Source organism: Onychostoma macrolepis, chromosome 03 (assembly GCF_012432095.1).
Source record: "Onychostoma macrolepis isolate SWU-2019 chromosome 03, ASM1243209v1, whole genome shotgun sequence".
NCBI classification, from domain to species: domain Eukaryota; kingdom Metazoa; phylum Chordata; class Actinopteri; order Cypriniformes; family Cyprinidae; genus Onychostoma; species Onychostoma macrolepis.
Window position 1 is genome coordinate 34,692,201 of NC_081157.1, and position 27,193 is coordinate 34,719,393.

Below are 27,193 nucleotides of genomic sequence, written 5' to 3' on the forward strand. Positions count from 1 at the left end.
CACTTTTAGTATACTAAACTGATATAGGCCTACTTAAAGTCTGCTCAACTGGAACAACTAATTTTGTACTTAATGCACTTTAATTGTGCGGAAGTATAAAGTCCAACTAAAGATATAATGAAGTATATTTGATTGTGCTAAAGTAGAACTATATTGCAAGTATACTTCAGGTACACTTTAAATATCTTCCATTTAAAGACTGATATTATTAAAAGATAATGCAATTCTCATCAATAGTGATGTTAAAACACATTTTAGGCTTAATATTAAGACATATAGTATAAAAAAGTACTCCAAATAAAGTTTAATTATAATTTATATTTCAGTAAGTCTTGCGTGCTATGTCAGTAAATATATTTATAGATTTTAACTATACTTGAGTATTAAAAAAATTTATTTTAAATATATTACTTTTAATATTACTTTTAGTAGGGAAATCATTTACTTAAAGGGACAGTTCAACCAAAAAATGAAAATGTTGTGTTGCATTAGCTAATTTTAATTATGTAAATTGAATTTTCAATAAATGCCATTTGATAGAAGTCTATTTGAACAATTTATTTTTATTATTTTCAATAGAGCAGCTCTTTTTTCAGTAAATGAGTATAACACTAATCTCTAAAAGCAGTCATCAACAAGCATTTATGATGCAGAATATTATTTATGCTGTAGAATATTTTGTTTTATTTTGTTTTGTTTTATCATTTTTATCTTGAATCTTTTTCAGGCATATTAGCCTAATAGATAGTGGCATTAAGAAATCAATATGCAAATGTAGTGATTGCTAATCCTAAAGTCAGACAAATGTGTTTTCTGATAACAGGATCTGTTTTTGTTATGGACTGTCTGTTTGTGTATATGGGCTGGGGCACAGTATTTCAACCCATTACAAAAAGGTTATAATATGGTCAAAAGGTCAAAATGATCACAATAGTGAATCTATAATGTGCAGCTAAACAGATTTTTTTTTCTACCATCATTTTTCAAATAATGAAATAATGAAATGAAAATAAATAAATAAATAAAACACCTTTATCTCAAAAAAGCAAAAAAAAAAAAAATAAATAAAAATATTCGCAAAGTGCAACAAATTAAATTGAAATTAAATTTATAGGATATAACACTGAGTTTATAACAGAAAACAATATTTTCAGAGTATGATGTTTAACAATCAGATTTGAGAAGTGACAGCTCTTTGATACATAGACAATGCATCCATTAAAATTTCAAATTATATTTGTAAATTGTCTTTTTTTCCATTTTCTTTCAGCTTTTCTGCATGTTTGTCTCAAAGTGTGAATATTTTGATTAAGCCAAGGTTCTGACTTGGGTTTAGGTTTGTACAGCTTAAAAGGTGCAGTTCTGTTCAAAATATCCAGCCAGGCTGCACTAAGTACATTAAAATGCAGATCAGGTGCTGACTCAAGTGACAAGGGAGTACAGACCTCCTTAAAGAGCGCATTAAAATCTTTGCAGAAATGAGGTGAGTAAAAGCATGTTTGTTTTGTATAAAAAGCTGATTTCTGAGAAGGCTGAGGAAGAGACATAGTAGTTTAGTAGTAGTTTTGCACCAGTGATGTAGACTTAAATATATTGTGTAGTAGCTAGAATAACTATATTGAGTCTCAGACATGTAAAACTATCTCAAAGAAATCTTTTCCTGGTTAACTATTATCTAGCAATAGCACAAGAAGAAAAACACAGAATACCCTACTGCCATCAATGTACTTCTGTATACACAATAACTGCTTATTAAAGCACCTATTACAGCCCTCCTGAAACCATCTTTAAATACACAATTTACAGTATGGCAGTATGTACTAATAGTTTATATTATTATATATTATTTTAATAATATTTTCTAAATTCCCTCAAATACCTCATTTGTGGACCCCTGATACTGATATTTCATAATTTCAAATATACCTTTATTGTTTTTTATCTTCTTATATTTAAGTAGGTGGAATGTTTTGTGGCATTTTAATTTTGTCAGTCTTTTAATTTGAAATTCTTGTTTCTTGCTGTTCAATTCATTTGTTCACTGACCCTTCCCTGATTGAGTTTTGACTTTTTTTATCTTTACTTCTGTGTATTTATAAAGCCCATTTATGAAAACAAATTTTCCGTTTGCTTTATTTATTATTTTTCGGTTTGTTTGTTTGTTTGTTTGTTTGTGTGTGTGTGTGTGTGTGTGTGTGTGTGTGTGTGTGTGTGTGTGTGTGTGTGTGTGTGTGTGTTTCTATTCAGGTGGGGACTTAAACCTGAATACACACAGACTCATTGGGACTCGTGTCACGGTGGGGACCTAAACAAGCTAATAAATCACACAGAATTAAGTTTTTTTTTTTTTTAATCTAAAAATGCAGAAAGTTTCCTGTAAGGTTTATGTGTAGGGTTGGTGTAGGGCAATAGCACATACAGTTTGTACAGTATAAAAACCATTATGCCTATGGGATGTCCCCACTTTTCACAAAAAACAAACGTGTGCGCGCGCATGTGTGTGTGTGTACTCAAGATTACTCAATACACCCTCAAAACATGGATGATATTAATGACATCTGTTTTGGACAGTGAATGTTTATGCTGGAGTGTATCACTGTGGGTGGATGGGGGTGACACAATGGCAGAACTACCGCTTCAAATCAGACACAGAGATGAAATAGTGCGGTAAGACCACATTTATTTGAATGAATTAGCATGCATTTCAATTAATTATCGAGAGAGAGAGAGAGAGAGAGAGGGAGGACAGTGCACCTGCTTGCTGCGTCTGCGCGTCTCTCTACAAAAAAAAAAAAAAATACTTCAAAAACAGCTATTTTATCACCTAGTTGCTGGGGAATATAATGTAGCGATCTAGTATCTATATCCTTTACTTTATTAATAAAAATCGCGGGGAAGCGTTGGAAGTTTATATGTGTGTGCAGCACAATCTGCGATCTCTCTCTCTCTCTCTCCGTGTGTGTGCGAGCGAGCGAGTGGTGCCGGAGTATTTGTTTAAGCATGTATCACTGTGCATGGAGTGGCCACAGTGAAACATTTCACCTCATAAACCCCAATAAAACACAGACATTTTTGTTGTTGTTGGATTTTTGCTCAGTTGAATTATGGACCCTTCCACATAATTTGTTTGGGTTCACAGTATGTATTCACATAGTTTAATCAGATGAATTTTAAATATTGCATGCTCTGTTTAAGTTTTCATTGACATTAGGAGAGTCGAACCATTCTCCCTGAATCACTCTTTCATACTGGAATCCGTCTTCCAACATGATTGTCTGAGAAATAAAAAGCTACACACTGTATCAGTTAGGGTTAAGATAATTGTTGTCAAACATACAACATGCCAGAAACATATTAATCTCTGCAAAAAATAATTCAATCCTAAAATCTTAAATATTTGCTTTAAATCCAGATGGCAGCTTTTCTTTGGCCAGGCAATGTTTTTGAACAATTTCATGCAATGTAATCCTATCATGTAAAATTTTTATTACCGTTGAATTTTGCTTAGACTTAATGCAGTACGCATCTCAAATATGAATGTATGTAAGTTGATTGTAAGTGTAGTGTTTTAGTATTTTCAATAGAGCGGTTTTTCAGTCAGTTAAAAGTACTAAAACTGACTTCTTAAAGCAGTCCTCAAACTCTGCCAAAAAAAGTCAGATAAATGTGTGTGTTCTGATACCAGGGTCTTTGTTTTTGTTATGGACTGTCTCTCTGTGTATTACGGGGGCACAGTATTTCAACCCATTACAAAAAGCTCAGAAGCAACTGTAAATTAATGATCACAATAGTGAATCTATAAGGTGCAACATAAATAGATTTTCTTTATCATAATATTTCATCTTACTTCATACAGTAAAATAATCAAAATTCTGTATTGACTACATTACCATATGGACTACACTAAAGTATGACACAAAATGCCATCAAACTGTATCCATTTTGCAGTTTTTATCTCTCTCTCTCTCTCACACACACACACACACACACACACACACACACACACACACACACACACTTTTACTTAGCTATCTAAATGGGGACATCCCATAGGCATAATGGTTTTTATAATGTACAAACCGTATTTTCTATCACCCTACACCTGAACCTACCCCTTACAGGAAACTTTCTGCATTTTTACTTTCTCAAAAAAAAAACTTTGTTTAGTTTATTTTTAAACCCGTTTTACAAATGAGGACGTCCCTAAAGGGAAGTTTTTGGAGATTTTGTCAGGTTTACCTCACTTTTGGATACAAATTTTATTAGGTAGGCACACACACACACACACACACACACACACAAAGAGTAAAATAAGGGCTTTATAAATATATATTAAATGACAATAATGTGCAACAATGTAAAGTGAAATAGTGAAACATTATACTTCATAATCATAAACCTCCATAAAACACGGACATTTTTGTTGTTGTTGATTTAATCAACTGAATTCTGGCCACTGTTCCACATAATTTGTTCGGGTGCACAGTGTCCTTTCTCATCATAGTTTAAATAATATTATTTAGTGTTAATCAGATGCAATTTTAATTAAGTAAAGAGTACATGTTTAATGTGCATGTTAGAGTCTGCACATGATTGTCTGAGAAATAAAAAGCTACACACTGTATTATTTAGGGTTAAGAGAATTGTTACTAAACAAACAACATGCCAGAAACATATTAATCACTGCAAAAATAATTAAATCATAAAATTTTAAGTATTTGCTTTAAATCCAAATGATGAGTTTTCTTTGGCCAGGCAGTATTTGAAAAATTTCTTGCAATGTGATCAAATCATATAAAATTTTGATGACCATGCTGAATTTCGCTTAGACTTTGCACAATATAATTATGTTCTCATCTCAAACATGAATGTATGTAAGTTGATTACAAATGTATTGTTTTAGTATTTTCAGCAGAGCAGCTCTTTCAGTCAGTTAAAAGTACTAAAACTGACTTCTTAAAGCAGTCCTCAACAAACGTTTATAGTGCAGAATTATTTATTTATTTATTTTTTTACTTATTTGTTTGTTTTAATTTGAAATTATACCCACATTTTTTAAAACTGCTTTTTTAGGCATATTACTAAATAGTGGCACTGAGAAGTCAGAATGAAAATGTAGTGATCCTAAAGTCATTGATCTAAAAGTCAGATAAATGTGTGTGTTCTGATACCAGGGTCTTTGTTTTTGTTATGGACTGTCTGTCTGTGTATACGGGGGCTGGGGCACAGTATTTCAACCCATTACAAAAAGCTCAGAAGCATCTGTAAATTAATGATCCCAGTAGTGAATCTATAATGTGCTGCTTAAATAGATTTTCTCTGTCATCATTTTTCACCTCAAGACTTCATAAAGTGAAATAATCAAAAGGAGCAGATTAAAATCTGTATTTATTACTATATAGACTACACTAAAGTATGACACAAACTGCCCTCATCTGTAGCCATTTTGCAGTTTTTATATCTCACACACTATCCTTGTGGGGACTCTCCATAGGCGTAATGCTTTTTCTACTGTACAGACCGTATATTCTATCGCCCCACACCAACCCTACACCTAAACCTACCCCTTACAGGAAACTTTCTGCATTTTTAGATTTTCAAAAAAACTTAATTCTGTGTGATTTATTAGCTTGTTTACCCGTGAGGACCTCAATTTAGGTCTCCACTGTGACAGGAGTCCCCATGAGTCTGTGTGTATTAAGTCCCCACCTGAATAGAAAAACAGGTTCACACACACAAAGAGTAAAATAAGGGCTTTATAATAGATATTAAATGACAATAATGTACAACAATGTTAAGGGGGAAAACCTGACTATGATATGAAGATTCACTTTTTTGTACACTGTGACAATTCTGTTTAATTTTTTGCATGTTGTGAATATTATTGCATTTATTGTGTGTATTTTAATGCATCTTTTCCTAATACTCCGTCCTATTTCCTGTCAATCAACAGTTTCACTTAAAACCTAACCATTGAACTTTATTCTTGATCACACTATTAGAAACATCACACACAGACACACAATTCTGACATTACACAGCTAAAAATATTCTTTAGAAGATCCTGCAGCAGAAGGAAATTGCGCTGCTGTGTGTAAAGCACAAGGAGTATTTGAGGATGCATGTATCACTGTGCATGGGGTGGGCACAATGAAACATTTCACTTCATAAACCCCCAAAAAACACAGACATTTTTGTTGCTGTTGATTTAATCAACTGAATTCTGGCCACTGGTTCCACATAATTTTTTGGGTTTCTTTTCTCATTCATATTGTTAAAATATAAGTATTTTGTGTTAATCAGATGCAATTTTAATAAGTAAAGAGTACATGTTTAAGTTATCCCAACATAATTTAGCCATGTTAACTTTTATTTTTGATACAAAGAAAAGATTATGTTTTAGATTATGTAATTTTTCTACTCCAGCACATCCTAAAGCTTCCAATGGGGTTAAGATCAGGAATCTGTGGTGACCAATTCATGTATGAAAATCATTTCTCATGCACGCTGAATCACTCTTTCACAGTTTGAGCCTAATGAATCTTGTCATTGTCATCCTGGAATATGTACATGTGTACATCTTCCAACATAATTGTCTGAGAAATAAAAAGCTGCAGTTAGGGTTAAGAGAATTGCTGCCAAACATACAACATGTCAAAACCATATTAATCACTGCAAAAATAATTAAATCCTAAAATCTTAAGTATTTGCTTGTTTAAATTCAAACAGTGGCTTTTCTTTGGCCAGGCAGTGTATTTGAACAAGTAATTATTGCTTTATTTTCAAAAGAGCAGAGTCAATTAAATGTAGTGGGCTAACAACACTGACTTGAAGCACACTGTTAAAAATGTTCCTGTTAAAAAACAGTAAAGAACTGGCAGCTTGGTTGCCAGCAATTACTGTAAAATTAACAGTATCTTACTGTTGGGTAAAATTACAGTTGGCTACTGTTTATAAAAATAAAAAAAAACAGTAAAGAACTGGCAGCACGGTTGCCAGCAAGTTACTGTAAAATGAACTGTCTTACTGTTGGTGAAATTTACAGTTGGCTACTGTTTTTGCAAATACAGCATAACACTTTTTTTGCTCTTCTTCACAACTAAACTAACAATGTGTACAAACTACAATACAAATATAATATACTATTGTGTACGCTATTGAGTAATGGCCAGCTAGTAAAAAGGACAACATTCTCTTCTTGGTTTTTAATATTTGTATATATATGTATATATGTATATCTATTTGTACCCTTTGAAATAGTGATGTAACACAAGAAAAGCAGCTTTAAAGAGTTGTTTCAAAACATGTCTCTGCTTTATTAAAAAAAAAAAAAAATCTTTCTTAGAAAAAAACATTAAAGAAAATAATTGAAATTTAAGGGGAAGAATTGGTCATAAAAAATATTCCCCAAATCAGATTCTGACTTACAGAACAATGGTACAAAATGAAAACAAATTGTAAAATAAAGCCCAAAGCTTATTACATTTTTGACAATAAATGTACATTTCAGCTGTATAAATGATAACTAAATTGCTTTAACAACTCTTTAACAATTCATTCTAATAGGTCATGCAGGCTGTCCAAAAAATGAATTCAGAACACAAAGATTAAGTGAAAATCTTAGAGAACACCTGAGTAAATGTTTTTGAGTGGATAGAAATGAATGAATACCTGAAAAAAAAGAGAGATCAAGAGTGCGTGTGTGTGTGATGTGAGTGTGGTCTGTGGTGTGTAATACTTGTATAAAGTCCCACTTAAATTTCTTTTTTTTTTTTAAGCAGACTGGAGACACAAGGGTTCACGGTTTTCTTTTTCTGGGTGACATTCCCCGTCCGCTTTGATATGACTCCTCCAGCCTTGGTCCCCTTTTCTGGATTTATCCCGATGAACCACCTGAAAAACAAATGTGTGTGTTTAGAATTAGTGTGGAGGGAAAAAAAGATGGTAACACTTTATTTTAGGGTATCTTAGTTGCTTATTAGTATGCATATTACCAGAATATTAGCCATTTATTAGTACTAATTAAGCACATATTAATTAATGCCTTATTCTGCATGACCTTATTCTACATCCCTAATCCTACCCAATACCTAAAATTAACAACTACCTTACTAACTATTAATAAGCAGCAAATTAGGAATTTATTGAGGGAAAAGTCGTAGTTAATGGTGAATAAGTGTCCCTATTCTAAAGTGTTACCAAAAAGATTACTCACGGAAAACATATAAATATTAAAAATATATAAAAGTCTATTCTTGTATCAAGAATACTTTGCTTTACTTTGTCAGGAAATGAAAGCTTTCTTAATAAGCTCCAACACTCAGATCTTTTGGGCTGAATGATGTGTTTCAGTCTAGATTAAAGATATCTTTTTGTTCAAGCATTGACATAACGCATCTTATACCCTACTATTTTAGCCATGTCTGATAGAACTGAAACATATGCACATGATCATCATTTTAATGCTAAAGAAGGATGGGTCCTAGATGAATCTGCTTCCTTTCAAGGTTTCCACCAACACCTCACCACCAATGGACATTTTATTTCTTTGACATATTCACCTACTGCTCTGGGGCTCAAATATTTGATAGGAAATGTCTCTATTTGATGCTAGATTCCCTGTTTATTAATTCCAAATGTTTCAATGAAACATACATTTTCTGTAAAGCTGCTTTAAAAATATACGTATTGTAAAAAGTGATATACAAATAAAATGTGAAGTGAACTGAATGTATGCATCCAAGTATCTAACCTTTGAATAAATTCCAACGTGTATGCGTCTTCAGCTTGGTATTGAAGATTGAAATTGTTGTAAGTAGAAAAATCAGCTGCAAACCCAGACAGAAAAGCCGGCTGGATGCCCTCACAAATGATGTGCTCCTCAAGGCTGATCATCCAGTGCTGGATTCTTCTTCCTGGTGTTTCACCTGAACCTTTAAAAAGAAAAACACATTTAATGTTTTAATTTAATTCACATTTAATTTCAGCATTGACATAACATTAATTTGACATTGCCAGATTGCAAATGAATGCAAGGAAAACTAAAATAATTTTAAACAGTCACAGAGTTCTGCACTTCTGATATAAGAAAAGCATACTGTATAGCAAGTGTATACTGTAAATTGTGTAAAGTAAAATTTATTTCACCCCTGAAATAAAACCCTCTCATCATCAATTACTCACTCTCATGTTGTTCCAATCTCTTAAAATTTTTATTTATATTCAGACAACAAAGAAAGCCCATCCACTGAAAGTCCACACAAGTGCATGGTAAATAAAAACTCAGTTTCAAACATGCTAGCTTTACACATGAAAACATTGGTTCTCATACTTAGCTTTCGTGATTACATTTTTAAGTGCTCCAATCATATGATTTCCGATTCAGAAATCCAGCTGATAAGTATTCTATCACTTAACTACAAAACCAACTTGGATTGATGTAAAAACATAACCAACATAAAAACAACAAAACAAGCACAACATTAAAAATCCTTAGAATAAACATGTCATACTAGAACGTGCTTACTCAAATTTTCAATCACAATAACACAGACATTTTGAGTTTGTTCATTTGTTTTGTTTTTTTCAAACAGTGGAGGTTTAACGCCTTAGCAAATTCTGCAAACTGATAGCCTATTAGCGAACAACACCGGCCATTTCAGCGCGAGAGACATCAATGTGATTTCAATGCAACAGTGTTTGAAAAGTTAACTTTGCATAAGAATTATCTCATGACGAATGAAACTCACCCTGTAATTGGTAATAATATAATCCGAGTCACAGAGTCAGAAATCCAGTTGCACTCGATGATGTTGTATTTGGCGCGTTTATCACTGAAAAGAGCACATAAAAGATAGTGTCACTTCCGATATCCACTATACAGATTAGTTGCAGTAGCAAATGTGAAATCGCGCAAAGCAAAGGGGAATTTACCTGTTAACAAGACGGATGAAAGTCACCGCGTGCTCACTGCAGTTTACAAAAATACTGGATAGTAATGTTTTATTTCCTTCGCGTTATAAATACAGTAGAATGCCGTTATATTGTGTCTACGTCATTTCACAAAAAGGAAAAAAACAAAAAAAAAAACAGTAATGTACTGCTTTTGAACATAACAGGATTATACTGTTGAAATTCTGCCGGAAATTAACAGCAATTTAACAGTGCAGTCCTCAAACAGTTCTAGTGCTCTATTAATTATGGTATTTATTTATTCATTCATTCATTTGAAATTATACCTATACATTTTTTTAAACCTGCTTTTTCATTGAGAATCAGATAAATGTGTGTGTTCTAACAGGGTCTTTGTTTTTGTTATGGACTGTCTGTCTGTGTATACGGGAACTGGGGCAAATTTCAGCCCATTACTAACCCAAAAGCTTAGAAGCGTCAGTAAATTAATGTTTAGTGAATCTATCGTGTGCAATCCAATAGATTTTTCTTTATCATCATTTTCACCTTAATATGTATTATAAAGCCCTTATTTTACTTTTGTGTGTGTGTGTGTGTGTGTGTGTGTGTGTGTGTGTGTGTGTGTGTGTGTAAGTAAGATATAAAAACTGCAAAATGGTTACATGGCAGTTTGCGTCATGTTGTAGTGTAGTCTATGGGCATGTCTCTTTTTGATTATTTTACTGTATGAAGTCTTAAATGACAACAATGCACAACAATGTTAAGGGGGGAAGCCTGGCTATATGAAGATTCACTTTTTTGTACACTGTGACAATTCTGTGTAATTTGCTGCATGTTGTGAATATTATTTCATTTAGTGTGTGTATTTGAATGCATCTTTCCCTAATAATGCCATCATTATTTTATTTCCTATCAAACAACAGTTTCACTTAAACCTTAACCATATCGAACTATTCACAATGACACTATTAGAAACATCACACACAGACACACAAAATTTAGTTGCAGTAAATGAAGAGATCGTTATATTTATATAATCTGATATCATGTTGCTTTATCTTTATTCTGTGGCATATGAGCTCAAATGAAACTGAAATGGGTGTTTATGTAATACAATTTTTAACAGATCGGATAGATGCTTCCAACCAAAAATGCAGGTGTTTCCTGGTGATATTGTCAGAATGAAACCTCCGAGCCCTTGATTGAACTGTTAAAATAGCCCTATGCTTTTCATCTCTAGATGCTCTCTGACATTTGGTGTTTAACAATAGCCTTGTTATTTTATATATTTTGCATCAAACATTTAATATTTACGTAGTTTAAAACATACTCTGAAAGCAAATTTGGACTTGTCAAATGAACTCAAACTAATATTTTTTTCAGAATTAGATGCAAGAACACGTGCAAGAACATGGCATATATATGACAAAAGATCATACAAGTAGCTGTCAGGGGCATGTTTAGTGTTTTCAGGGCACTAAGCAAGAAGCTCTGCTTAGTGGAAATCCCATCAGTGGAAGTCGCGTTCCCCCATGGGACCCCCGTGGTTTGCATGTTGCCTAAACATGCTATTGGTACACCGTAAAAAAATTGTGTAATTTTAACTGTAAAATATTGTAAAAAAATTCATGGAAAAAATTTTTATTATACAAGTTAACAGTTTCCATACTATTATAATAAATTGTAAGAGATCTAACCAGACATTTCATAAAATGTTACAGCAAAATGCTGTTAATTGTACAGTTTTTAGAAGTAAAATCAATATATCATTTAAAAACTGTCAAAAACTGCAAACTGATATTACAAGAATTCCCTGAATTTCCACAGCTGCCAAAATTATTTTCTGAAAAAGCTATGGATTTTTTTTTTTTTTTTTACAGTGTAGCTGTGCAAAACGGCTCCATCTCAGCACAGATGTGATTCTGATATGAACCCATTTCACATGGCTACTCAAAAATATTTGACAGCACACGTATGTAAATAAATAGCAGTGTCTTTAAAAAAACTACTTCCCTCTGCCACGGATTCAAATCTCAGGTTGACAGTTTATCAGATGAGCCCAAGCCTCTATTACTAAATAGAAAACGTCACTTCAGAACTAACAAAGGAATGTAGGGTTGCTTCATTAAAGTGAACAGTTTACTGTATTATGTAGTGTATTATGTAGAGTATTATGAGAGAGAAGGACTGAGCGAGTGTCACCTGCATCTGATATAGCGTTGATTCTTCAGCCCAGTCTCATATTCACAATAAAACATCAGTTTGAATGTCCACTGAAGAAAGAGATCTTTGTTGTAGGATCTTTTCAGCTGTTAAGAGGATTTCCCATGATAACGGTGGTTAATGCATTTTTTATTTGCATCCAGGTGTTGCTGAAAGTAAAAATAATGTCCTTGTTTACAATTTCAATCTCTTTTAAATAAAGAAGATTTTATATTTCGAGGACCAGAAGTAACAGTTGATTTTTTGTATGTATGTAGGCCTATGTATGAATTAATGAATGAATTAATGGACAATAAATGATGCAAAACTTAAAAGTATCTCAAAGTTTTTTTTTTTTTTTTTTTTTAAGTTTTGATTATTAGGGGCAGATGCAGGGAGAGGTTGGTTAAGGTTATTATAGCCTAAAAATGGTTTCCCATTTTAATATCAGTCTTCATATTTTGGAGTGATATACTGTATCTTTAGTGCAAATCATCTTTCTGACCTACACTGGAGGGCAGCAAAAGAAAGGCAGGCTGAAGAGATGTTTTCACTGAATCCATTTAAAAGAAAGGTGAAATAACAATAACAAATTGCTTTGAGGTTTGATCACAGGAACATTGCTTCTTCTTGTGGGTTTTTGGTTAGTAACTCAAAGGCACCAGTCACTGTGTCTACTTCGACTACTGGGGGAAAGGAACCACAGTCACCGTTTCCTCAGGTAAGATAGTGTTGATACTCTCTGTTATTCCATTTTTATTCCATTTTGAAGATCAGGTAAGTGGTCTTGCCACAAAATAACATGCAGACGTAGTTACAATTTTTTGCCTTTGCTAATAGTGGAAAGGGGGCGTCGGTAATCGTAAACAATATTGAGTTTATCTCTCAGAATAAAGAAAGAGCGCACTAAAATGTCTCAAAACTAGTCGCTTTAATAACGTAGGTCTGTGACAAGACAGTGTAAATGTACTGTAAGGGTAATGGTATGGCTCTTATCGTAAATCTACTCGTTGTGACGGTGTCTTTGACTACTGGGGAAAGGGAACAACGGTGACTGTAACATCAGGTAAGAAGCCAGATTTTTGTTTAGTTAGAGCCAAACTACAAAACAAATAGGCTAAATAAATTAAATGTTTAGTAACAGAGTTTTTAGTCCACTAGTTTTAAAAGAGAGAGAGAGAAATCATGGACAATGTTGCATTTAATTATGAAGTAAATAGGATTGTAGCTGATTTTTTATTTTTATTTTTATTTTTTTAAATCGTTTGAGTTTTTGTGCACTGAATAAATTAAAAGTATCACTGTGACTACGCTGCCTTTGACTACTGGGGGAAAGGCACGTCGGTCACAGTGACATCTGGTAAGAAGTAAACTTTAAATCTTTCATAAACGTTGACATGCGTTTTAAATATAGCCTAATAGGAACTAAATGTACAGACCGCTTGTCCGTTTTGCAAGAAAGAAGCTTAGACTGAATTAAAAGGATAACTAGTCGAATTTGTGGCTTAGGATAATAAATAAAAGTGACTTGTCATACGAGCGTAATACGTAATAGCTATTTTTGTACAATATCCATGGGTAAAACTGTCAGTGTGACTATGCTTTTGACTACTGGGGGAAAGGAACCATGGTCACTGTCTCGTCAGGTAAGAAAAACCTACTAAAACTAAATCTGATCTAAGAACGAAAAATTGTGACATGTAGGCTAATTTGTCAAAACGTTTATATAAGCAACATTTAAATGGCTATGTACTCTACGATTAGGACAATTAAAGTCGGGACATGTCTTTAGAGTTTTAGATTCACATTAATTATGAATAGTTAAATTTTACATAATTTGATTTGTAGGCTACACTCATTCAGATAAAACAACGAATCGGCTACAGGTCATTTAACAGATCCTGAGCATTTTTTGAGTTGCATTTTTATACTGCGCTGTAACATTAAGAGAATATTGTGTAACTGGGCTTTCGACTACTGGGGAAGCGGCACCAAAGTCACCGTAACAAACAGTAAGATTTTATTATTAATTGCAAGGTTGTATCGTAAAATAAGACAAAAATGTTACTAAAACATATAATGTGGCTGTTTTAAATAAATAAATAAATAGCCTAAATAAAACAATGGCGTAGGTCTTTGGTCGTTAACCTACCATAGGCTAAATATTTGCAATTACAAATCTATTTAATTATCACTTTTTCACATGATTCCATGGTTACAAACTGCTATAGAGTGCTGTTATTTCAAATTCTCAAAAGGTTGGCATTTTTTTCATTTTGTTTGTTTGTTTGTTTTAACTTAAACATTTCGTAGGTTATGTGAACTGATCCATTTGAAACAAACTAAAAAGTAATTCTGCAGACAAAAAAATCCAGTGATAAATTGAAGAGTTCAGATGCAAAAGTCTCTAAGTGCCGTCTGAAATTTTCATCTAAAATGAGCATTTTTATCAGGCTCCTATGTTTGGGTTCAGTAATTTTACTCTTAATGGGAATTTATAGGTCATTTTCTATGCAATTAAAGTGAAATAACTGAACATAAATATAGGAGAGTGATTAAAAATGCTCATTTTAGTAGAAAATTGCAGACGGCACTTAGAGGCTTTTGCATCTGAACTCTTCAATTAGTTTAGATATATAACACTATTTATTTCAGCATCCAAGAAAAAATATATATTTCACCTAATTTGCAAGATTTTGTGTTTTATTATGCGGCTCATCGAAATACTTAATTCTAATTGTTCAATTAGCATCTAAAACTAAAATAACAGGCTATCCAGTGTAACACTAACTGTGTGCTCATCTGGGAAACCCGTTTCAAAATAGCTGTGTTCCTGCTCTGTCTCTCCGGTCTCCACAGTTTTAAATTAATATTTAATATCCATGTAGTAAGGCTACTTGTTAAGTAGCTGGTGTGCGGCATAACATACTGAGATGATCATTCCAGCAAAGTTAACAGGATGATCGGGACTTCAATGCAAAGTGAAGAGGCTACTCCGTGGTGTCTGTCTTCTTGTGTAAAACCAGTTAAACTCAATCATTTTGTTGTATTTTATGTTATTTTATAATCTATTTCATTTTATATTTTATTGAGTCATACATTTAAGATGTAGCCTAGCTCTCTAATAGGTCTAATAATGTTGTGCATTATGAGTTGTCTGAGAAAGATGTAATGTCTCAACAGCTCAACCATCTCCACCAAAGTCAGTCTTCGGCATGTCTCAGTGTACTTCTGATTCTGATGGATTCGTCACCGTCGGCTGCTTGGCAAGAGGTTTCTCACCTGCGGACTCACTCACTTTCAAATGGAAGGATACTAATAAAGATTTGAGTGAATTTGTGCAGTATCCATCATTCGGGCAGGATGGAGACTATACCAAAATCAGCCATATGCGTATCAGAAAAAGCGACTGGGTTCCTGAAAACCCTTACACATGTCAAGCTACAAATTCTGAAGGCTCAAGAGAGGCTAAAGTTGAAGTTCGAGGTAAGTCTCATCTCTAAAATGTACATTTCTAAAAATACAATGGCTGGATGTTGGATTTCTTCCTTCTCTATAAACTAAATAATAATAATAATAATAATAATGAACTAAACAACATTTAACATTGATGTTCAAACTCAACTATAAGAGCATCCTGTGCTTGCTTAATAAAGCATGTTGCACTTTTATTTTGCTTTTCATGTCCTCTCTGCTTTCTCCTATATGTTGTCAGCTACACCAACAGCCCCAACAACAGCTCCACCAGCAGCCCCACCTTCAGGCTCATGTACACTGACACTGAAGCCACCACTTCAGAGAGAAATATTTGTTCATAATAAAGTTGTCTTGGAAGCTGTTGTTTCTGGAGATATAAAAGATACAGTGTCATGTACAGTGAATAATGCTGAGAGACAAAAAGTCGATTTTTCTATTAACATTTCACAGTCTACAAAAAAATACAATGTCACTGTTGATACAAAGAAATGGTTTAATGGTGAAAAAGTCACTTGCACCATCCGTGACACAAATAACAAAGAAATCAAGCAGGAGATCAGTTTAAAAAAAGGAGGTAAGTCAGTGCAAAACTTATAATTTACTTTATGGCTGTATGTGCAGTTATAAATGATGAAAGGTTGTAAACCGTTTTAAATGCTTTCGCAGTCAAAAAAGCCTAGACTGCCTTGATACACGATTGCTATTCATTATTATGTGATTTTCTGTTTGTTTAATAAACCTTTATCCCTTCCTCCAATTCAGATGGAAAGACACCCAGTGTTTTCATTTACAAACCTGATAATATTGGCACAGGTCCTGTCTCTCATGTGTGTGAGGTCACCAGCCCTAACCTTGGCGATGTCTATATCATGTGGAAACTGGCTGACGGGCATTACAGAGAGGGCAGAACCAGTGCTCCCATCCATCAAAAGGACTCCAAGTCTGTTCTCAGCATCCTAACAGTTTCAAAAGAAGAGTATGAAAATCTCAAAGCCATCATCACCTGTGCAGTCAAACATGCCAACATGAACAATATAAGTGCTCCATTACAAGAGTCAACAAGCAAAAGTAAACAGCCAGAATTTTCATGCGATTAATGTTCAAGCTCTTTATCTGTTGTTCTACGTTTCATTGCTTTTGTCCTGTTGCTCACTTGTGTTGATTATATATCTTCGATGTTGTTTTTTGTGCATACTTCTGTCTGTATCACTTTACTGCATGGGTCAAACATCAGTCAAATTACACTCATGACTATATGTTTAATTTGATATTTACTTACATGTTGCATGTAAGTAAATATGTTCACATGGAAACATTGTCAGAACATTATCATAGAGCTTGTTTATGTTTTGTTCTGTGCTTACTGTACTGCTGTTAGTCTATCCATTCCTCTAATATAACATGACATTTTTGTGTTGTTTTACAAGCAATAAATATGTGTTTGCATGATTTAGTCCAGCTTTCATGTAGTTTTCCTAATCAGAAACTTTGTGTGCTTCACTTTCTTCTCCGTTTGTTTTATCTTCTCTTCAGTATTTATAGATTTTTTAAATTTTTTGTCTGTCTATAGTAAAGACATTTATTCAATTCTAAAGGTAACCATCAAAGTCACATGGGATTATTGACCTTTTCAATCAATAAAACATACAGATGGTATATAGGATATTTTTTTAGATATTTTTTTATGTGCACTTGTATCATTAGTATGTCAGTATTCGATACTAAGTTGAAAATAGTGTTACTTGATAATCACACCATAAATGTAATATGTATATTTTTATGAAGTGTATGTTCTAATGCACCAACAATGTCTAACAGACAGGCCTATAATATAGTGTATGGTTGTCTCTTCAGTGAACACTCAGTTGTGTGTGCAAATGAATGTATGGCCTGATGTATGCAGTACATAAAGCCATTATGTTCTCAGGTATTTATATAACACTAAATAATACTGGACCTTAAATTCAGGATGTATGATTGACTTTCTCATATATGTGTCGCTGCTTGTGTTTACTATACATATGTCTCCTGTACATGTGTTTTCTTTTTCAGGTGAGCCACCTGAGCCAGAGAATGGATGTGCTCTAGACTGCAATAAAGATGTTGAGGAGGAGGATGAGTTCAGAAGTCTCTGGTCCACTGCCACCTCATTCATCTTCCTCTTCCTCTTTTCTCTGACCTACAGTGCGGTGCTCAGCTTCTTCAAGGTAATCTAATGGTCACTTCATAATGTACAAATCATTTTAAACAAGCACTTTTGGAACTCTTTTACTTGACTGTATTATGCATATTGTTGCAGTTATAAACATGCTTCAATTTAGATTATATTTTGTCTTTAATGTGTTTTTAACTATAGATACATTTCTTCCCAGGTGAAGCAGTGATGATTTGTTAAAAGAACATGTGAAGACTCCAAGGTTTCTTATTTGTTTTGTGACTGTAATTAATGTTAGTCTAATCTCTCTCTCTCCTTTGCTCTGTCTGTTCCTATCTTTCTGTAAGTTTGTCTGAAAAACATATAGTCTTAATGAAATGTTGAAACTACATAATTTGCCTCTGTGCACATATTCTTGAAGACACTGACAAATATGTACTGAGTGTTCACACTCATCAATAAAGACTTATGTCTGTCAAATCATCTAGATTTTACTCCTTCAAATATTACATCAGCCTCTTACTACAAATAACGTTATCTTGCATTTTCAATAGATGTTACTATGATATTAGTAGAGCTCTGTCAGAAGATACAAAACTGTGAGAATATGAGCTATAAAGATGTATAGTCATGACCTCAGTCTTGATGTGTTTTCTCAGCTGCTTATCAAAAGCATGAGGTTTTAGATGAACAGCTACATTAAACAGATTAATAAAGTAAAGCTTTCAAACTCCATTGGGATCTTTTGAGGAGTGTCATATCTCAAGCAGATCAAAAAAATCTTATAAAATAGTTAGTTGTTCAGAAATTAAGACTCAAGAGTCAAACCGCACAGAAATGACATGTTCCTAGAAAAGTAATGTTTCACATCACATTTCACAGTTTTTTTTTTCTTGGTTTTCAGTTGATATATTTAAATATTTAATCTCTGGGGATCCACCAGTGCAGATGCACATCTCACATTCAACAGCTGCAACTTGAGCACTCAACTTTTTTTTTTTTCTTTTTTTTTTTTTTTTTTTAAATAGTAATGAAACGTTTACAAACTGAACAACCCATGTGCAGTTTCAAACAAGCTTGATGAATTACAAACAATTCAAAACAAATGGCCATGCTGTGAAGTTTTTTTTTTTTTTTACACATTGTTCACTCTGTGATCTGATTTAATTGTAACATCCTAGGGGAACCACTTTTAGTGCTATTTACCGCCAATCTTTAAAGGTGCTATATATTATATTATATACACATTCTTAAAGATAAGAAGCATAATAGCACATTTGTCAAAATGTGTTACACAGAACCATTAGAGGTGCCATATATGACTACCATAGATGAGCCAATATACTTCTAAATGACACTTTTACTTAAGATGAATGTTAACTAATCATTTCTTACCAAATTGCAGCTTTAAAGATTCAAATTCCTGTACTAAATGCTTACTGAGAAACAAAATACATCCCACTTTCAAAAGCTTTTAATTTATTTATTTCAGCAACAAATAAAATGAGTGCTGACAAGCCAGGGAATATACATATACAACATCACAATATACGGGGAGTTGTTGTTTTATACACATACAAAATAATGCAACAAGCTTGAAATGTGTACATTTTTGAAGCAGAAAGAGTCCTGGTTTACATATATATACTGTAGCCCTGTAATCAGGTAACTTTTTCACCTACGGTCTTAGGCCTACATTAGTTCTTTACTTTATTTGGAAAATCTAGTGTTTTTAACATTAATAGTGAGTGAGTGAAATTACAGAAAATTAATAATACACAACCACTTGCAAACTAAGTTGTACACTCTGAAGTACTGCAGTATCTTTCACTTTTTCACTGTCAACAGCGTACTAACATTTTTGTAAGTCCTTCAGGATTTAAAAAACAATAGAACCTGCAACTAGACCTTGAAGAGGCCCAGAAATAGAGAATATTGACTTCCAGTGACAGGAAGTAGTGTAAATCTGTGAATGAATGTTTCGTGTAGGGACACTGTGTAGGGACCATGTCAGTCAGAGCACAGTTCATTCATGGAGCACTTTTCTGTGTAAAATATTCATATGTATGTTTTATTAATAATGTGTTTATTGCGTTTTAAAATGTCCCGGCATTTGGATATGCCGCCGGAAGTGCCACTGCTTCCTTTTACACTGAAATGCCTTCCGTTTGCACTGAGAAGTTCACGTACATCCACATATGAAATCACTTGCATATGTATATACACAACTAAAGCATGCGTCTCTCTTATCAGAATTGTATACGTTTGTGAATTTTATTTTGTATGTTTGCACGAGTGTTTTATGGGTGTGTATGCGCCCATCGAGTTTATATGTATGTGCGAGTGTTTATAGGTGTATACAGGTGCTGGTCACATAATTAGAATATCATCAAAGAGTTGATTTATTTCACTAATTCCATTCAAAAAGTGAAACTTGTATATTATATTATTTATATATTATATTATATTTTATATATTATAAGTAATATTCTAATTTTCTGAGATACTGAATTTGGGATTTTCCTTAGTTGTCAGTTATAATCATCAAAATTAAAAGAAATAAACATTTGAAATATATCAGTCTGTGTGTAATGAATGAATATAATATACAAGTTTCACTTTTTTAATGAAATTAGTGAAAGAAATCAACTTTTTGATGATATTCTAATTATATGACCAACACCTGTATGCTTGTGTGACGAGATGGAAGGTTACAAATGGTTAAAGAAATTACTAAACATTGAAACTATGATACTAAAAATCACACAATCATGACTTCACCACTCAGGAAGTTAACACCCGGGAAAATCCACAGGTTCGCCCCCTCTCACAGAATGACCCAGAGACGTGAATACCTTGTATAAAAGTAACAAATCTTTATTAAACAATTTCAATTAAAATTAATTTATTCAATGAGGAAAAAAAGGGAAAACTATACACAGCAGATGCAACAAACTGCCGTGAAAAGCATACAAAACAACAAAAACCAAAAGAGCAGGAGCTTCGCAATAGGGAGGCGGCTAGACACCACACTTGCACCCCAGGAAATTCACTACAAATCCACACCACTTTGGAAAAGGGGGATATTTCTGCACGGGCCTTCTCCAAGCCCCAGCTCCCCCAAATACAACAAAACAAAAGAAAATTAAGCAAACAATTAAAATCACAACTAACACCAGCAGACTTGTTGCCACAAAAGAAAAATAGATATTAAATACCAAACCAAATTCTTAACTGCGAAACAAACATGAATACTATAAACTTAAATGCAAACAAAACAAATTAACAGATGCAGCCAATCAAATAAATTGACTGCAAAAAAAAAAAAAAAAAAAGGCAAAACAAATTAAAGCAAAATAAGTAATTGAATGCAAACCAAATAATTAACCAAAAAAAAAAAAAAAAAAACTTGCATGCAAAGCATACATTAAAGGCCAAGCATAATGCAATATTAAAGAGAAACAAATGGATTAACAGTTTGTAGAAGCAAAACAGCAGCGTTTAAGTTTCAAGCCATGCCGTAGTCCCTGCTACAGCTGTACTGGGAAGCGCTGGTCGATCTGCTCACATGCGCTGATAATAATAGCTTTGCCAGGGTTTTTATATTTTTACACGTTTACTTGATATTTCTGTACACAGAATCATCATTTCTATTCATTTCCCACTGATTTACGCGATCTGATGAGCATTAACTCATATTACGCGATCATATCTCTGTATGAATGAATGGCGGAGACGCGCGTTTTCCTTTACCACACACACACACACTGAAGCGCGCGTGACGCTCGCGGTGATTTCAGCGTCTGCCGTCTCAATGAGGACAAACACACTAACAACATCTCCAGAACTGCTCTGAGAGTCACTTCACCAGCGTTTCATGTGAGTAAATCTAGCGTCATATCATATTCACACAAAAATTTAAAGGATTCACGGCAACCCGTCAAAATAAAAGTCCGGTTAAATTTGAAGACATTCCAGCAGAAATATATTACTATTGTTCAACGTACATACTACTACTAAAATTATGAAAACTTTATTTTTGAAGGAATGATCACAACATTTCTTCCATGTTTTAATTTTAATAGTAAATCCCCTTTGTTTGACAAAAAGTTTAATTTTCAATAATTTAAAGATAAATAAAATTAATGTTTTATGCCTTCATTTGATAACCAGATACACAACACAGAATTTCTGAGGAAAAATAAAACATTTCATAAGGCTATTTTAAGAATAAATAACAATAAAACATTAGATGAGAGAAAATAAAACATAACTTTATAATTGTCATTTTCTTTAATCATAGATATAATTATAATAACACCTAAAATATGTTGCGTGTAAGAAGTGTTTGTTTCATCCACTTGAAGGATGGGTACATTGTGTGCATAATGCACAATCGTCAGGATGGTACCACCTCCGCTGCATTTTGAGAAAGGAAAACCCCTGTTTGCAGGACTATACATTATTTGGATAATTAGTCAAAAACAACAACAGATGTCGGATTCTGTTGCATGGAACTGAATAAAAAAAAAAATACATTGATATTTAATATTAATATATTTTCTGTCCAATTTGCTTTCAATAAAAGTGTGGTTATTTTATCGGCTTGTGTTTTTGAAATTCTGTGTCATTAAAATTGAGTTAAATTAAAAAGTCTTACAAAACTACTTTGTAATAATTATTTTATTCAATAATATAAAGCAGTTTCGGTTTTCGACCAATCACATCCAGAATTCTCGGTTTTGGCCCAGAATTTTCATTTCGGTACATCCCTGTAACTGCATAGAGTGCACTGTGTTTGCAACCACATGCTCCTTTAAAGGATTACACACACACCAGTATGCAGAGAAACATTTAAGAGGGTTTATTCTCCAAATAACTTTAAATTCATGTTGCTGAAAAATGTGTTAATAAATGTTGTGTGTATGGACTCCACGTTAGTTTTTGTTCCACGTTAGCTTCCTGCCCACTAATGTTTGCCTCTTACAAAAGCCACAAAGCCTTCTGAGAAGACAGTAAAGGCTTATGTCACGCCTGAGCTGTAGTTAGGCTGAAACTTGAAAGTTAAGTTGCACAATGATTAGGTTTTATTATTATTTTTTTTATTACTATTATTTTGATTTATGTCTTAGTTTTAGGTTGTACTGCGTTTACCTTTTTTAAAGTAATTTTAAATAGATTTTTATATATTTGTATTTTGAATGTAATATGGCAATTAAATGCACTAAATGGTTTAGTTTTATTAAACTATGCAATTTCAGCAATAAAAATGTAGTTTTTTCTAAAAAGGTCTTATTTTCTCTTGTATATTTAGTATTGCTCTTTAATAAAGAAAGTTATTCTTATCCGATTACTCGATAGAATTTTCGGTAGAATACTCGATTACTAAAATATTCGATAGCTACAGCCCTATTATGAAGTCATGAGTTATTAGTGTTTGTATCAGGGATCAGATCATAATTCAAACACTTACAGCCCATCCGTTCCCCACATGCAATATCCCAATCTGGTGACTGTGAGAAACACTGGTAAAACAGCAACAATGATGAATCCTGGAGACAGAAGAGTGATTATATTAATATACAGATACTGAGATTCACTGACAGACACAGAAACACATTCACATTAGACGTATAAATCACTCTATAAGTAATTTAATTTATTATATCCATCACTCATCATATTTATAGTCTGTAAGATACACTTCTGTCTGTGAGATGAAAGTTTTATGTTCAGCGTTTTAGAGCATGAGGGTGATTATATTATAGACCATTGAACTCAAGGAGGATTAGGAGCACAACAAAATACATATGAGCAATATTATTAAACATTATTATTAATAATCACACGTGCAGGAGATATTAGCACACAGATATCAGTCATATCACACTCCTGATCACGTCATGTTTCACATTTAAACAGCAGATCCACAGAACGAGTGTAAATAACTCAGGAAAAACCAAGGAACCGCTTCTGTCCCAAAACAACACAATCCTGAGCATCAAAGTCTCTTTAAGACCAGCAGGGGTTAAAGCAAAAAAAAAAAAAATCTTTTTACTGAATTTTTCCTCGGCCAAAGCCCATTCCACAGCCATACCTGTCACACACCCAGTTTAAGAGCCGTGTTTTTCTTCTTGTAATTAGGAGTGCTTGTCCTCCTAATTTAAAATATTCAGGAGCACCTTCTAATCAATAATAAAAAATTCTGATAAAAAATTAGCCTTCTTAATACGAGGTGACATTTGACTCGAAGTGATTTACAGGGGAATTTTTTTTTTTTTACTTTTGTAAATGCATTTCTAATTTTATTAAATGTATGCAGTGTTTCCTCTAGGACTTTTTCCAGCTGTGGTGGCAGGACTGTTTCCCATGGACCACGCCCCCTCCCCACCCAAGAATCACCTGCACTCAGAATTTATTTTAACTAAAAAAGACAAGCATGTCTTTGAATAATTTAAATAATAAAATAAGAACAAATAAATTAATGACAATCAATAGCACAAACAAAAAATAACAAGATATAAATTAAATTATCAGTGCTTAAATTTTTTCAGTTAGGTCTAACTATAATCTATTCAACTGTAAAATAACACTGGATAGTCTTCACTGTATAATGAAAGACAGCAGCAGGTTTATTTAGGCTGCTGTCTCTTTAAGACCTCATGCATGGATCTAATATGTTACACATGGCTCTATGCTTACTTTTCTTTTTAGGAGCTTTATCCTCCTAATTTAATTAGGAGCACCTTCTGATCCATAATCAAACATTAGCCTTCCTAATACAAGGTGACATTTGACTCCTTAAAGTGACTTACAGGGGCATTTTCTTTTTTGCAATGGCATCATTTTCATCGGTGTCAAATTCAAAAATTTGTGTTTATAAGCTTTTTAAAATGTATATTTTAAAAAATATAATAAGTAGAATAAGACAAATAAGTTACCAATTACATGAGATTATTATTAATACAAAATGTATTTGTACTACAGGTGGCACAGATGAACACAAAAGTGGCTTGTAGGTACATTTTCAGATGTTTAATGAGGCTCAGAGGTGGCATGAGTGCAATTAAATTCATAAATTCATGTGGAGATTAATATTTTAAATATACAATTTTGAATACAAAACTATTAAATTATTTAAATAACTGAAATTATACAGTAGCCCCCAGGGGCGGGCTTAACCAATAAGCGAGGTAAGCGGCCGCTTAGGGCCCCGGGGAATCAGGGGGCCCCATCTGATATTGGCGAAACATATCTGCAGCGTTGAGCACTGTAGCCGTTCACAGACATGTGCGCTGATTTCTTGAACGCAGTGACCAGAAGTGTTTAAGTTAGAATCCACTTACCGATCAAAATGCCGAGTTTTTGTCAAGTGCTGCGTTCTGCAAGTTCGGGAATCATCTCATTATAACAAAGTGTAGATACGATGTAAATAAGAGATTCATTGTGCAGTGTAGAGCTTATTAACAGAACGTCGTGAGATCGCAATGAATTGAAGTGAGTGACAGCTATAGTGATGAGGAAGCGCTCTTTGCGCGCATTCTAGTCTCAGAACAGAGATATTCACCTCAGTAAAGAAAGCATTGTGTTTCAAGTCACAATTTTATTTATCTTGATGTTTCTAAATGACTCTCTTGTGTGCTTCTCCAAGGCGCACCGGCGCGAACTGCCGCGTACTCGTATAAATGCACGAATGCAATGACTGGAGATTTCCCCTTAATTAGGCCTATAGGTTTCATTTTCGATTTGTTTCTCGGCAAACCCTACAGTATGCCTTCAGAACACTTGGACTATGGAATGAGGCGCCTGGGATAATTTTATGTTTGTAAAAAGATTGGAAAAGTTTACAATTTATTAAATGTACAAGTGCAAGCTTTTTTCCTTTTTTTTTTGATGTCTTCATTTGTGATCTCAAAGGTAGCCAAATGTGGCTGTAGAACAGCATCAGGTTGACTAATTACTAGTTGTGAAGGTACAAATAAACTATAAACTAGAGTGAGCGAGCAAAATAAGGGTTAAGCATAAACACTTGGAATATGGAATGAGTTGCATGCATAGTTTTATGTTTGTAAAAAGATTTGTATTTTTTTGAACTTCCTTTTGTGATCCGAACAAAATAAGGTAGCCTAATTTGGCTTTAGAACTATGGAAGCCCGTTTCTGCCACTGAATAAAAAATGGTCAATAAATTCAATAATTTAACAACACTGCGTCGTTAGCGTTGGTATTTTATCAGACACTTGTATTTACACTATATGAAAATCAAGCTCAAATGGAGTTAATAATGTTTTTGACCAGAGAATGACGGAGATGGAGTGTTTTGTCTGTCATTAGAACGGCTGTAACTGTTATCTGAGGGAGCAAGTGCATTGCATTATATGCTTTCATCAACTTTTACAGGTTATATAACTTTGATTGTAGCTATATGGGCGCTTAGTTTTTTATTTTTGTTTAATACACTTGGCCAAAATCTCAAATTAAGCGCTTATGCACAGGATATAGTAGCCTACACAAGTATATAGACGGCAAATAACTAATTCTTCTTCACTCTTAAAAAACACACAAAAACATTATCCTTTACAGACAGTGTTTGAGTAAAGAAAACGCTGTACTATTCAAACATCAATTATTTATTTACCCTTGCATTACGAAAAAGCAGAGATCTGTCTCCAGGCTGTGCGCGGCGCATCAATCTGAATGGAGGCCGGGTGAGGTTACGAGGTCTCGCTGAGAGCTTGATGATCCAATGGCGTTTTACTGACAAGTTATTTTAGTGCTTATCATTGGTTAACTATTTTTAAAACTCTGATTTAAAGTAATAAAAACGAATTATAATCGACTCAAGTTCGGATAATTTTTCACAGCACCTGACTGGGCTAGGGTATGGCAACTGCCATACTCTGCCATACGCAAACGCCGCCCCTGGAGCCACATCATCTATCCAGCAAGCCCTTACTTCAATAGATCACATACAGGCAGCGGCAATCACTCAAGCAGACGGCACCCGCATTTCTCAAATACAGAGAAACGCAACAGCAGAGGACCAGCGATTTCCCAAATACGGGTGCAACATGCGCCCGAAACAAATGCCAGCGGCGCAAGGATTACTAATATCAAACAACAAACAGTTAAAATCACTATTAAAAAGTCTACAGCCTAGATGCCAATACATACCCCTCGTGCAACGCAACGAAACGCCGAAAGTACGATCAGCTGAGTATGACGTAACACCCTTCTATTTTGCCTCCCGCCTTTATATACATTCCCATAACTAGGATGCAATAACAAACAATTACCTAGGGGGTGTGGTCAACCAGACAGCGGCAACCCCCCCGCACTAACTGCATTTCACCACACATGGATCAAGTTTATGTGTACATTATCTCACAAAAGTGAGATAATGTACACATCAGATAACATTCTGGTACAACCGCTACATATCTCGGAC

The 27,193-nt window shown here is 33.8% G+C and overlaps 1 long non-coding RNA gene and 2 gene segments (V, D, J or C); 2 read left to right on the forward strand and 1 right to left on the reverse strand.

The window, feature by feature from the left end:
* Positions 1–27,193, forward strand: part of LOC131536956 (Ig mu chain C region membrane-bound form-like) — a 105,913-nt gene that overhangs the window by 25,756 nt on the left and 52,964 nt on the right.
* LOC131536960 (Ig mu chain C region membrane-bound form-like) lies at positions 13,511–18,440 on the forward strand. The segment is given in 6 exon segments: positions 13,511–13,760; positions 15,298–15,600; positions 15,830–16,165; positions 16,354–16,659; positions 17,644–17,798; positions 17,964–18,440. Coding segments are annotated over 6 exon segments (1,131 nt in total).
* Positions 16,408–26,963, reverse strand: LOC131536989 (uncharacterized). The gene is made up of 3 exons (XR_009270152.1): positions 26,920–26,963; positions 23,220–23,298; positions 16,408–16,547 (listed from the first exon to the last, which is right to left on the reverse strand). It is a non-coding gene; the product is annotated as an uncharacterized LOC131536989 (long non-coding RNA).